Consider the following 11,260-nt stretch of genomic DNA (forward strand, 5'->3'; position numbering starts at 1 on the left):
GGCCACGATCAGGCGAACGCGGCGGCCACCTATAGCCCGGCCCCCCTCGGCCGCCTCATTTGCCTAGCCCCGCCCCGCGGCGGGGCGGTGCGGCCAATGGCGAGCGGCTCGGCCCCGAGGGGGCGGGCAGGGGCGGGGCTATGCTAATAACCAGCGCCGCGCCGCGCCCCGCCCCGCCCGCCGCGCCGAGGACCCCCGGCCGCCGCCGCCGCCGCCGCTCGCTCCGGCCCCGCTCCCGCCCGGCCCCGGCCCCGCTCCGCTCCCGCCGGCCCCGCCGCCGCCATGACGCTCCTCGCCGCCGGCAGCCGGGCGGCCGCGCGCCTCCGCGGGCCCAAGGTGAGGGCGCCCGCCCCGGCCCCGCCGCGCCTTAAAGGGGCGACGCCGCGGGGGGGCCGGTTCTTAAACGGGCGACGCGAGGCGGGGGGGGGGGGGAGAGGGGGACGGGGACGGTTCTTAAAGGGGCCGCGCCGCGGGGGGGCGGGGGGGTGCGCGGGGCCCCACGCCGCAGCTGTAGCACGTGGTGGGCGCGGGCACCGGCGCCGCCTCCGCCGGCAGCGCCGGTAACGGGCGCCGGAGCGGGGCGGGGCGCGCCCCCGCCGCGGCCCTGTCGGAGCCGGGGGGCACCGGGGGGCTCCGCGCCCGCCCCGCGCCGCGGGGGCTCTGCCCTGGTTGCAGGCCCCGGCCGGGGGTCCCCGCCCCGGTGCCGCCCCCGGGGGGGCTCCCGGCCCCGCTGCCCCCCCCCGTTGCGGGGCTCCGCTGCAGCGCCGGGCCCGTGGGGGCCCCGCGCCGGCCCCGGGGGCTCCGGCCGGGCGGCAGCGGCAGCGAGGGGCCGGGGGTCCCCCTCCGCCGCCTCCCCCGGCGGCCCGGTGCTGTAGAGGACAACGGGGTCACGGCGGGGCCCCCCCGCCGGCCCGGGGCTGCGCCGGGGGCCGGGGTACCCGGGGGCCGGGCACGGCTGCGGGGCTGGGGCGGCCCCGGCCCCCCCGGGCCCGTTTGCCCTGGCCGCGGCCCCAGCGTTTCGTAACGGCCGCTGCGGCGTCTCTATCGACCGGGCGTTATTTTGGGAGCCGGGGCCCGGCCCGGTGTGTTGTGGTGGCCCACTTGGCCCCGCTCGCCCGGGGGGGCCGCTGTCCCCGCAGCCGGGGCCACCTCGCGCCCTCATCCCCGGCCGCCGCCATCCTCCTCCTCCCCACGGCCTGAGCCCGGGCGCTGCGGCCGCTGCCGGGGGCTCCCGCACCCCCGGGCTGCGGCGAGGGGGCCCGGCGGAGCCCCGCAGCGGCCGGCTCTGCCCCGGCCCCGTCAGCCGCGCTCGGTGTCACCGCCAGCGTGGGTGACCTTGAGCCCGCGGTGCCTCCGTGACAGCCCGGCCCAGCTGGGACGAGGCGCCCGGTGCGACGGGGTGACTCCGGGTGTGGCGGGGGCCCCGCGCTGGCGGCAGCGGCCGCCTTGACCTTGGGCTTCCCGATGCCGCCTCCATTGTTCCCGCCAGCATTTTCCCTTCCCGAGGGCCGCCTGTTGCGGGGGGACGCGGCCGGAGAGGGCGGCTCCGGCTGCTCTTGGGGTGTCGGGGTCCCCCCGGCCGGGCGGGGGGCTCCTGGGGCGCTGGGCTGGGTGTTCGCTGCGGTGCTGCCCCCCCCGCGTCCTCCCCGGCAGCCAGCGGAAAAAGCGAGTCACGTTCGGCCTGCGCCGCAGGCGCTGCCGCAGCTCCGTGCCGGGGGGGCGGCCCCGGCCCCGGGGTCTCTGCCGGGGGCAGGCACAGGGTGCCGGGTGCGGATGCGGCCTCCCGGCACGGCGGTGGCCCTGTCACCGGGCCGGCGTCTCCTGGCCCCCGCTGCCCCTGTGGGTGTTTGCGAGTGGGCGTGGGTGAGCCCCGTGTCCCCGCCGCGGCAGGGTGCTGGCAGGGACCAGGGCGCTGCCAGGCCCGGGCTTCCCGGCTGCATCAGGGCGTTCCCGCCGGCCGGAATCCCCGTGGCTGCCACGCGCGGGCGAGGAACAAAGCTCGGTTTCCCCAACGCCTGCCGAGAGCCGGTGCAGGAAAACCGCAGCAGTGCTGGCCTGGCAGGGCTCTGCCGGCGGCACCGGCTCGCTTGTGCCGGCTGCTTCCGCGCTCCGCAGAGCAGGAAGCGAAATGCGGCCGCATTCGCCGCCACCGGGTTCGCTCGGCTCTGCAGCGGGTGCGGGTCTGGCTGCGGCCGGCGTCGTGCGTGATGTGAATGAGCGCGATGCAGCGCCCAGGGGCCCTGCGCCGCCTGGCCTGGCTCAACCTGCCTGGCTCTGATCTCCGGCGTGCGTGGGCGAGGGAATCTGCCGCGGCTGCCGGGCGCAGCGTCCTTGTGAGACAGGATCTCGCTGGAGTCACGGGGCGGCTCCTGCTGCAGGAGCTGTGCTGCGCTCTGGGGGGCTGGGGATGCTCTGGGGGCTGTGCCGGGGGCTGGGGATGCTCTGGGGGCTGTGCCGGGTGCTGGGGATGCTCTGGGGGCTATGCCGGGTGCTGGGGGGCTGGAGATGCTCTGGGGGCTGTGCCGGGGGCCGGGGATGCTCTGGGGGCTGTGCTGGGTGCTGGGGGGCTGGGGATGCTCTGGGGCTGGGGGCCGCTTGTACAGCTACGCCCCCCGAAATGGGGCAGCCGGGGCGCGCGGCGGGGCTCTCCCCAGGTAACGCCGAGTCCCTGTGTCTGCTCTTCCGCAGAACGCGCCGTGTGTCCTCTTCGCCGCCCGTCACGCCAGCGCCGCCACGGTAAGCGGAGCCCCCGCTGCTGTCACCCCTCTCCGGTGCCGGTGGGGGGAGCCTGTGCCGGGCCCCCCGCGGGTGCCAGGGCTCACAGTCCCCTCCCCTCCTCCCAGAACCTGAAAGATGTCCTCGCCAGCTTGATCCCCAAGGAGCAGGCGAAAATCAAGAGCTTCAGGCAGCAGCATGGTAACACGGCCATCGGGCAGATCACGGTGGACATGGTGAGTGGGGGGATGCCGTGGCTGCGCCGGGGCTGCCAGGCTGTGCCGCAGCCGGTAGCTGCTTCCTTCCGCCCTTCTGCAGGTGTACGGCGGGATGAGGGGCATGAAGGGGCTGGTATACGAGACCTCCGTGCTGGATCCTGATGAGGTAGGGCCCGATCCTGCCCCGCTCGGGCACCCGCCTCGCGCGGGCGCCGCCGCAGCAGCTGATGCTTGTGCCGGGCTCTTTAGGGCATCCGCTTCCGCGGGTACAGCATCCCCGAGTGCCAGAAGCTGCTGCCCAAGGCTGCGGGGGGAGAGGAGCCGCTGCCCGAGGGGCTCTTCTGGCTGCTGGTGACGGGAGAGGTGCCCACCCAGGAGCAGGTAACGCGCGGGGGGCCTGGCGGGGGGGGCCGCCGGCCCCCTGCCCCGCAGCTCAGCCCCCCGTGCCCCCCCGCAGGTGAGCTGGCTGTCCCGCGAGTGGGCCCGCCGCGCCGCGCTGCCCTCCCACGTGGTGACCATGCTGGACAACTTCCCCACCAACCTGCACCCCATGTCCCAGCTGAGCGCCGCCATCACCGCCCTCAACAGCGAGAGCAAGTTTGCTCGCGCCTACGCCGAGGGCATCCACCGCGTCAAGTACTGGGAGGTACGGGGGGGCCGGGCGCCCCGGTGCGGCGCAGGGGGGCTCAGCCGCCCCAACTCTGACCTTGGGACGGGGTTTGGGCGTGGGGGATCAGGGGCTTGCGCCCCCCCGGGGAGGGCAGCGGCCCCGTCTTACCCCGCCTGTCCCAGTTTGTCTACGAGGACGCTATGGACCTGATCGCCAAGCTGCCTTGCGTCGCCGCCAAGATCTACCGCAACCTGTACCGCGAGGGCAGCAGCATCGGGGCCATCGACCCCAACCTCGACTGGTCCCACAACTTCACCAACATGCTGGGCTACACCGACCCCCAGTTCATCGAGCTGATGCGGCTCTACCTCACCATCCACAGGTGTGGGGCCGGGAGGAGCAGCCGGTGCCGGAGCAGCCGGGGACTCGGCCCCGCTCCAAGCCCCAGGGTCCCGGGACGTGCCCGGGCTGCTCTGGGGGTGTCACCGGGCTCACGGCGTGGGGCCATGGGCAGCCCCAGGGCAGGGCTGGGCCGTACCGGGCTGGGAACATCATGGCCCCCCAAAATGCCCCGGGGTCCCCGCGGCTGTGGGGCCCCTCGGTGGGGCTGGGGGAGCCCTGACGCGCCCCCTCGCCCTGCAGCGACCACGAGGGGGGAAACGTGAGCGCCCACACCAGCCACCTGGTCGGCAGCGCCCTCTCCGACCCGTACCTCGCCTTCGCCGCCGCCATGAACGGGCTGGCCGGGCCCCTGCACGGCCTCGCCAACCAGGTGGGCACCTCCACGCATTTGTCTGTCTGTCTGTCCGTCCATCTGTCTGTCCGTCCATGCACCGCTGTTCTCACCCCCTCCTCCGCTTGCCGTGCCCGCAGGAGGTGCTGCTCTGGCTGACCAACCTGCAGAAGGAGCTGGGCCAGGAGGTGTCGGATGAGAAGCTGCGGGATTTCATCTGGAACACGCTCAACTCGGGCAGGGTGAGTCCGGCCCCGCTCGGGGCGAGGGACCGGGGCCGTGCCGGGGCCGGGCTCTGACGCCCCGTCCTCACAGGTGGTGCCGGGCTACGGGCACGCGGTGCTGCGGAAGACGGACCCCCGCTACAGCTGCCAGCGGGAGTTCGCCCTCAAACACCTGCCCAAGGACCCCATGTTCAAGCTGGTGGCCCAGCTCTACAAGATCGTCCCCAACGTGCTGCTGGAGCAGGGCAAGGCCAAGAACCCCTGGCCCAACGTGGACGCCCACAGCGGGGTGCTGCTGCAGGTGAGCCCGGGGTCCCAGCGCTGCCCCAGAACCGCTCCCGGGGGGCGGAGGGCCGCTGGCCGCCCCCCCCGCGGGGCTGCCCTGCCCTGACGCCCCTCTCCCCCCGCAGTATTACGGGATGAAGGAGATGAACTACTACACGGTGCTCTTCGGGGTCTCCCGGGCCCTGGGCGTCCTCTCGCAGCTCATCTGGAGCCGGGCGCTGGGCTTCCCCCTGGAGAGACCCAAGTCCATGAGCACGAAGGGCCTCATGCAGCTCGTGGGCTACAAATCTGGGTAAAGAAGGGACAGGGACAGGGCCGTGGCTCGCTGCTCCCCAGGGAACGCTGCCGTGCCGGGCCCCGGACGGACTCGGCACTGAACCCCCCTCGGGCCCCGGCCGCGGGTCTCCCGTGGCGCGAGCGGAGCCCCCGCCGCGCTCTCCCCTCCCCGCGGCCCTGGGAGGGGGCAGAGGCAGCCCCCGGCCCCCGCAGCCCCCTCCCGGCTCTGCCCCGGCAGCACCGCGCACACTGGGAGCCCCCGGGCTCCCCCGCTGCTGGGCTGGGGGTGGCACCGGCGAGGCCGCGGGGACGCCCCGCGCCCCCCGAGAGGGGTTCAGTCCCGACTCCTGTCCGGGCCCCCCGCGGGGCAGCAGGTGAAGAACGACCGTCTCGGCCCCCGGCAGGGACTCGATACACTCCTCCCCGGCCCGCGCCCCCGTGTTTGTGTGAACCCCCGTGTCCGATGCCCCCGGCAGCCGGAGCTGGCCCCCCCGCGCCCGCCCCGGCCCCTCGCAGGTATCGGCCACTTCTGTACAAACAACGACAAAATGCAAAATAAATGTTTTTATTAACAAAGCCGGAGTCTCCCTCCCTCCCTCCCTCCCTGCCGCGGGGCAGCACCCCAGCCCTGGGCTCTGCTTTGCTCCCGTAGGGTTTAAGGGGGGTCGGGGAGGTGCCCCCACCCCACCCGGGGGAGCTGCCCCGAGGCCCCGGTTTGTCCCTGCTGGGTCCGGCGCGGCGGCACTTGGGACCTCAGCACGCCGGCAGCGCCGGGCTCGGTGGTGTCCGCAGGTCCCAGCCTGGTTTGAGGTCTGGGGGTCTCGGCGTGCTGCCCCCCCGCCCCAGCTCCCCTCTCCCGTGGCTGCCGAATGAGGAGCAGGAGGCTGCGAGCCCTTGGCAAATGCTCTTTATTGGCCTGTGAAAGCCCCTCCTCGGGCATCGGGCCACGGTGCCCTCGGTGCCGGGGATGGAACGGGGCGGGGGAGCCGGGGGCCAGGCAGCTCAGGGAGCCGCTGCCCCCCCGGGTGGAGCTGGAGGCCCCCACGTCCCCCCACCAAGGTAAGGAAAGGCGAACTGGAACCGGGGGGGCCGCGGGCCGGGGCCGTCCTGGTCCCTGCGGTGCCGGCGCCTTGGCCCGCAGCGGGTGCTGGGGCTGCGAGGGGCTGGGGGTGGCGAGGGGGGGCGGCACCAGCCGCCCCAGCCCTCGCCCTGTGCGTGTGACTTGTGCAAACTGTGCGACGTCGGGTCCGGCGGCGGAGCGGGAGCTGCCGGGGGCTCGGCTCCGGTGCCCGGCCGCGGTGGCAGTGAGCCAGGCGGCAGCTCCGCTCCTGCCGGGGTTTCCTCCCTGCGCCATTCTCCTTCCCTTTTGTTCCTGGAGGGGCCGGGGGAGCAGGGGGCGCCGGCAGCCGGGCCCCATCCTTCCCTGGCCGCTCGCTGCCGCTCCCCCCCTCTCACAGGACCCGTCCGGGCTCCCCCGCCAGCAAACACCCACCTTCCTCCCGCTCTCCCAGAGCGAGGCGTCGGGGCCCAGTTAAAAAGGAACAAAAGGAGGGGGGAAGAGCTCGCAAGAACTAAAACAAAACTTAAAACCAAAATCAGCTACAAAACCAGGGAGTCCAGCGCTGGGACGCAGCTCCCGCGGCGTCGCGGTGGGGCCGGGGGCTCACGGCAGCCCCCGCGCTTGCAGGAGCAGCACCTCTTGCCCCCAGGGCCGGGAGGGAAGTTGAGGCAACGGCAGCAGAGATGCACTCAAATAAATATTTGGGAGGGTGGACGCAGGGCGGGCGGCCCCGGGGCCCTGGCACAGTCTGCGGCGGCTGGGCTGCCCTCACGTCTGGTGGACCTCGTGGAACATGAGCTCCCGGGGGATGCGAGTCTCGGGACCGAAGTTCTTGGCCGCCCGGCGCTCGAAGGCTGCCACCATCTGCTTGACCACCTCGTCGAAGAAGACGGTGGCCAGCTGGGAGTGCAGCAGGGAGCGAAACTCGAAGGAGATCTGGGAAGGAGAGCGGGCGGCGTGAGCCCCGGCGGGGATGGTGGCGGGTGGGCAGGGCTCCACAGCAGGAACCGTCTCCCCCGTCCTCCCTGGGGGCTCCGTGCCTGGGGCCCGACCCGAGCAGGCTCTCACCGAGAAATCCACGGTGCTGGTGCGGGGGTAGCCGGGGATGCCGGGGCTGAAGCGCCAGTTCGTCTCCAGGTGGTTGAAGAGGCGCCCGTCCGTGCAGACGGCCTGGGGAGGGGGAGCAGCGGGTCAGGGGGGCCTGCGGAGCCAGGCAGGGCCGGGCCGCCCGCCCGCCGCGCCGGGGCTGCGCTCACCTTGACGAGGTGGGGGCGGACGAGGGTGACGATGGAGGTGTAGCGCTCCACCACAGGTGGGAAGCCCACCTCCAGCTGGGCCTTGACGTGGCCCGTCCGCTTGGAGACCACCACCGACTTCTTGCACCAGGGCACGAAGTTCTTGTAGTCCTCCACGTTGGAGACCACGTCGTACATCTCCTGCATGGAGTACCTGGGGGCAGAGCGGGCGTTGCAGCCGGGGCCGCGGGGCCCTCGCCGCCTGGCCGGCAGGGAAGCCGCCGCACCTACCCGATGATGCGTCGCTCCGAGTACTCCTTCCGCTTGTTGGTGAGGTTGAGGAAGGACCGGCTGGGCTGGGTCCGGAGCTCCCACTCGGTGCCGCTTGCTGGCCGGCCAAGCCGGCTGAGCCGGAGGCCACAGAGCGCCGTGTGCCTGGGCGGGAGACGGGCGTTAGCGGGACTGCGCCGGGCAGCGGAGCCGCCAGCGAGCCGCTGGGCCGAGTGGGGCAGCCCCCCAGGACGGCCACGACGTCGGGCCCCTTCCCGACCTGCCCACATCCCTCCCGGGACAGGAATCGGCCCTGGGATGGTGGGAAGCAAGGACGAAGCTGGTGCCCACGGTCGGCTGCTGCCCGGGGCCGCGGGCCAGCGGGGAGAGGCCGGGGAAGTCCGAGCACAGCTTCCCAGGGCTGCTGCCAGTGCTGCTGTTGCGCAAGAGGAGGAAGGCCTGGGAAACCTGACCTCAGGGACACCTAATCCGGACCGGCAGAGCGGGGACAACTGCCCGTCCCCCCCGCTGCCCCTCCCCGGCTCTGCCGCAGCCCTGCGCTGGGCTCCAGCGGCAGCACAGAGCCCTGCTCAGGCCGGACCTTCTCCCTCCTCCATGTCCCACCCCGGCCCCCTCCCATCCCTCAGGTGCGGCGCGGTGGGAAGGGACAAGGCTCGCCACCGCCTCGAGGAGAGGCTGAGCCCCAAAGGCACAGCGGGGTCGTGGCTGGTGTGTGCCCAGCCCCGGAGCCGCAGGGACGGCAGCAGGGTCCTCCCATGGTGCCGCCGTTGGCTCCTTCGGCTTCATTCTGCCTGGCCAAGCCCCAGCAGCCGGGTCTGCCACGCACCGGGAAGGCAACGGCTTGAGCATCGCGGCGGCGGCCTGTGCCCCCGATCACCCCGGGGCCGCGGGGCTCCGGGTGAGGGCTGGCCCCGCTGGGCTCCCTCCCGCGACAGCCGTAACTGGCAGCGCTCGGTGCCCACGGGACAGCGCAGGTATTTTTAGCTGTGCCTGCACGCAGGTCACACCAGTTCTCCTCCAGGACTGGTGACCGAGGGAGAAAGGTTCTGCTTCTCCCAGGAGCCACGGGGCGTTCCTGTGCCAAGAGGAGCCATCCGGGGCGCTTGGCAGCCCCCGAGCTCCCAGAATAGCCGGCGGCGCGGGTGCGGGCCCCGGCTGTGGCCCTTGGCTGCGCAGAGCCGCGGGTCCCCGGGAGAGCCAGGACCCTGACCGAGGCGATCGCTCCCCTCCTCGCTCACGCCACAGCTCTGCCCGGCAGCGCTCAGTGCCGTAGGCGCACCGCGACGGGGCTCACCGGAGCCGGCACCCAAACCAGCGCCACGGAACAACGGTGCGGCCGCTCCCGCGCCGCTGACCCAGCTGGCAGCGAGGCTAGCTGCCCAGGGCTCGTGAGAGCCACCCTGTCCCCGAGCGCCTGGTGCTGGCCCCGAGCTGGCAAGAGTCACAGCGGTGCTGGCAGCGCGGCCGCCGGCTCTGCCCACAGCCGGCGCGGCCGGGCGCAGAGGTCAGCGCCGGCGGGGGACACGGCGGGGTGGCCTGAGGTCTCCTGGACTCTCCGCTCGCCCGAGCGAACCGTGACGCCGGCGCCCGCCCGCCGACGCGCCTGAGGTCGCTCCTGACCCAAGAAGGTGCTGGCACCCGCCGGGCCCTCGCGCCCGCTGCCGGGACCGGGCCCCGCTGCCGGGACCGGGCCCCCGGGGGCGGCACTCGCCCCGGGCACTGCTCGCCCCAAGGTCAGGCCCCAGCCGAGGCCCCGGGCCCGGCAGGCAGCGAGCTCCCCGCTCCCGCCTCTGCCGGTGGCCCCCGGGCCAGGGCCGCTGCCGGGGCCACAGACCGCCCCCGCCGTGGCCACGGGCGCCCCGAGCCCCCCGCTCCCCGCCCGGGTCCCCCCGGTGCCCCCCAGGCCGGCGGGGGGCCGGCACCGCTCCCCGCGGGGGTCTCCCCCAGGCCGGCCCGGCGCCCCGGGCCCCGATCGTCCCCCGGGGCCCGCCCCGTGCCGGCGGACGCCCCGTCCCTGCCCCGCGGCCCTCGCCGGCGCCCCCGGGCCCCGTACGACCTCCACCCCCCGGGCCCCGGCCCCGCTCCGCCCCCGCGGCCCTGCCCGCTGCCGCCGCCCCGTCGGGCCGCGGGCGCTCACCTCCCGGGCGGAGCCGCCGCCGCCCGCAGCCGCTGCCGCGCCCCGAGCTGCAGGGCGCCGCGGAGCCGCCGGGCCGCCATGACCGGGGCCGGGACGCGGCTCCGCTGCCCTCGCACCGGCGCCGCCGCCGTGACCTCTCACCCCGCCCGCGACGTCACCTCGTCGCCATGGAGCCCGCTGGCGTCACGGGCCGCGGGCGGGGCGAGGCAACGCCTCCCGCGCGGGGCACGACGGGAGCTGTAGTCCGGGCGCGCGGGGCACGACGGGAACCGCGGCCCCGGCCGGGCCCGCCGCTGCCCCGGGCCCCCGCCTCCCCCCGGGACCGGCCCCGGCCCCGGGCCCCCGCCTCCCCCCCGGGCCCCGCCTCGCCCCGGGCCCGGCCCCGGGCCTCCGCCTCCCCCCGGGCCAGGGGCAGCCGGGGGCCGGACTCGGGCCCGGGCGCCCCGCAGGCAGACCGGCCCCGGTGGGGCGCACCGCCCTGCGGCCCCCCGCCTCTCCCGGGACGAAATGGTGCCGGCGGGCTCCGTCCCTTCGCCCCGGCTGGGGACGGGTCCAAACACACGATGAACACGGCCCCGGCAGCGCCGTCCCCAGCGCCCCCGCCTCGGCCCGCGGCTCGGCGGGGCCGGAGCGGTGCTGCCCGCCGGCCGCGTGCCCCCGTCGGCACCTCGAGGGACGGGCAGCGGCGGCGGCCGCGCCCCGGCTCCGCCCCGGCCCGGGCAGAGCAGGGGAGGCAGCAAACCAGGCGCTCCCCGTGCCCCGGGAGGCACCGGGAGGCAGCGCCAGTTGCTTGACGCCATTTCCAGGCCGGGGGTGGCTGCGGGGCGGCCGGGCGAGGCTCCGAGCCTGCCTGGGGCCTGGGAGGGACCGCGGGGGCAGCGGCGGCTGGGGAGCGGGGAGAGCGACGCCGGACCCCGCGAACAGCCCAGCCCGCGGGAAGCGCCTGGCTGCGTCCCGGGCGCTTGCGAGAGCCGGCGGGGACGTGGCGGCGGGGAGGCAGGCGGCGGGGCAGCGAGCGGGCAGGGCTGCCCTGGCCGAGCTCCGGCCGCGGTACCGAGCCGCCCCCGGCCATCGGAGGGAAGGGGTTGCAGGGCAGCGCCTGCGCACGCTGGTGCGATGGACGCCCCGGTACCGGCTCCAGCCGCCCGGGGGGGGACGGTCCAGCCGGCCGGAGCCCGCGGACCGGGGCAGAGGCGGCTCAGCCAGGCGTCCCTCGGCGGTGGCTTGTCCCCGTGGAGGCCGCGGGCTGGATTTCGGCCGAGGGAAGCAGCAGGGCCCACGGGGAAGCCGCTGCTCGGGGTGGCCCGGCGGAGCGGGGGCGGACCCGGGGATCCCCCGGGCCGGGGCTCCCGCGGGGGCCCGGCCGCCCTCCCGCAGACCCCGCAGGGGCTCCCGGCGGCCCCCCCGCCCCCGCCCGCGGCTGCGCGGGCCCCGGCGATGGCGGCCGGCGGCGGCGCTGCGGCCCGGCGGCGGCCG

The 11,260-nt window shown here is 75.7% G+C and overlaps 2 protein-coding genes across 2 annotated transcripts; one reads left to right on the forward strand and one right to left on the reverse strand.

The window, feature by feature from the left end:
* The first annotated feature begins 194 nt into the window (after window positions 1-194).
* Window positions 195-5,631, forward strand: CS (citrate synthase). Its single transcript, XM_082332566.1, has 11 exons — window positions 195-336; window positions 2,689-2,736; window positions 2,844-2,951; window positions 3,034-3,099; window positions 3,183-3,314; window positions 3,391-3,579; window positions 3,726-3,925; window positions 4,186-4,315; window positions 4,417-4,518; window positions 4,592-4,801; window positions 4,911-5,631. The coding sequence occupies exons 1-11, from the start codon at window positions 283-285 to the stop codon at window positions 5,079-5,081; spliced, it is 1,410 nt and encodes a 469-aa protein (XP_082188692.1). The 5' UTR covers window positions 195-282; the 3' UTR covers window positions 5,082-5,631.
* Window positions 5,632-6,623: 992 nt separating this feature from the next.
* Window positions 6,624-9,935, reverse strand: COQ10A (coenzyme Q10A). Its single transcript, XM_082332567.1, has 5 exons — window positions 9,785-9,935; window positions 7,648-7,791; window positions 7,378-7,570; window positions 7,190-7,291; window positions 6,624-7,057 (listed from the first exon to the last, which is right to left on the reverse strand). The coding sequence occupies exons 1-5, from the start codon at window positions 9,862-9,864 to the stop codon at window positions 6,890-6,892; spliced, it is 687 nt and encodes a 228-aa protein (XP_082188693.1). The 5' UTR covers window positions 9,865-9,935; the 3' UTR covers window positions 6,624-6,889.
* Between the last annotated feature and the right edge of the window lie 1,325 nt (window positions 9,936-11,260).

The sequence above is a fragment of the Platalea leucorodia genome (genome assembly GCF_965183815.1).
Source record: "Platalea leucorodia genome assembly, chromosome: 23".
NCBI classification, from domain to species: Eukaryota; Metazoa; Chordata; class Aves; order Pelecaniformes; family Threskiornithidae; genus Platalea; species Platalea leucorodia.

Bases quoted from the DNA above. Each gene is read 5' to 3' on its own strand.
- COQ10A (XM_082332567.1), bottom strand. From the start codon at position 9,864: ATGGCGGCCCGGCGGCTCCGCGGCGCCCTGCAGCTCGGGGCGCGGCAG. The intron at 7,792-9,784 runs GTGAGCGCCCGC...TCTCCCGCCCAG, and splicing joins GCGGCGGCTCCGCCCGGGAG to GCACACGGCGCTCTGTGGCC. The intron at 7,571-7,647 runs GTAGGTGCGGCG...CTCTGCCCCCAG, and splicing joins TCGGAGCGACGCATCATCGG to GTACTCCATGCAGGAGATGT.
- CS (XM_082332566.1), top strand. From the start codon at position 283: ATGACGCTCCTCGCCGCCGGCAGCCGGGCGGCCGCGCGCCTCCGCGGG. The intron at 3,100-3,182 runs GTAGGGCCCGAT...CGGGCTCTTTAG, and splicing joins CCGTGCTGGATCCTGATGAG to GGCATCCGCTTCCGCGGGTA. The intron at 4,316-4,416 runs GTGGGCACCTCC...CCGTGCCCGCAG, and splicing joins TGCACGGCCTCGCCAACCAG to GAGGTGCTGCTCTGGCTGAC.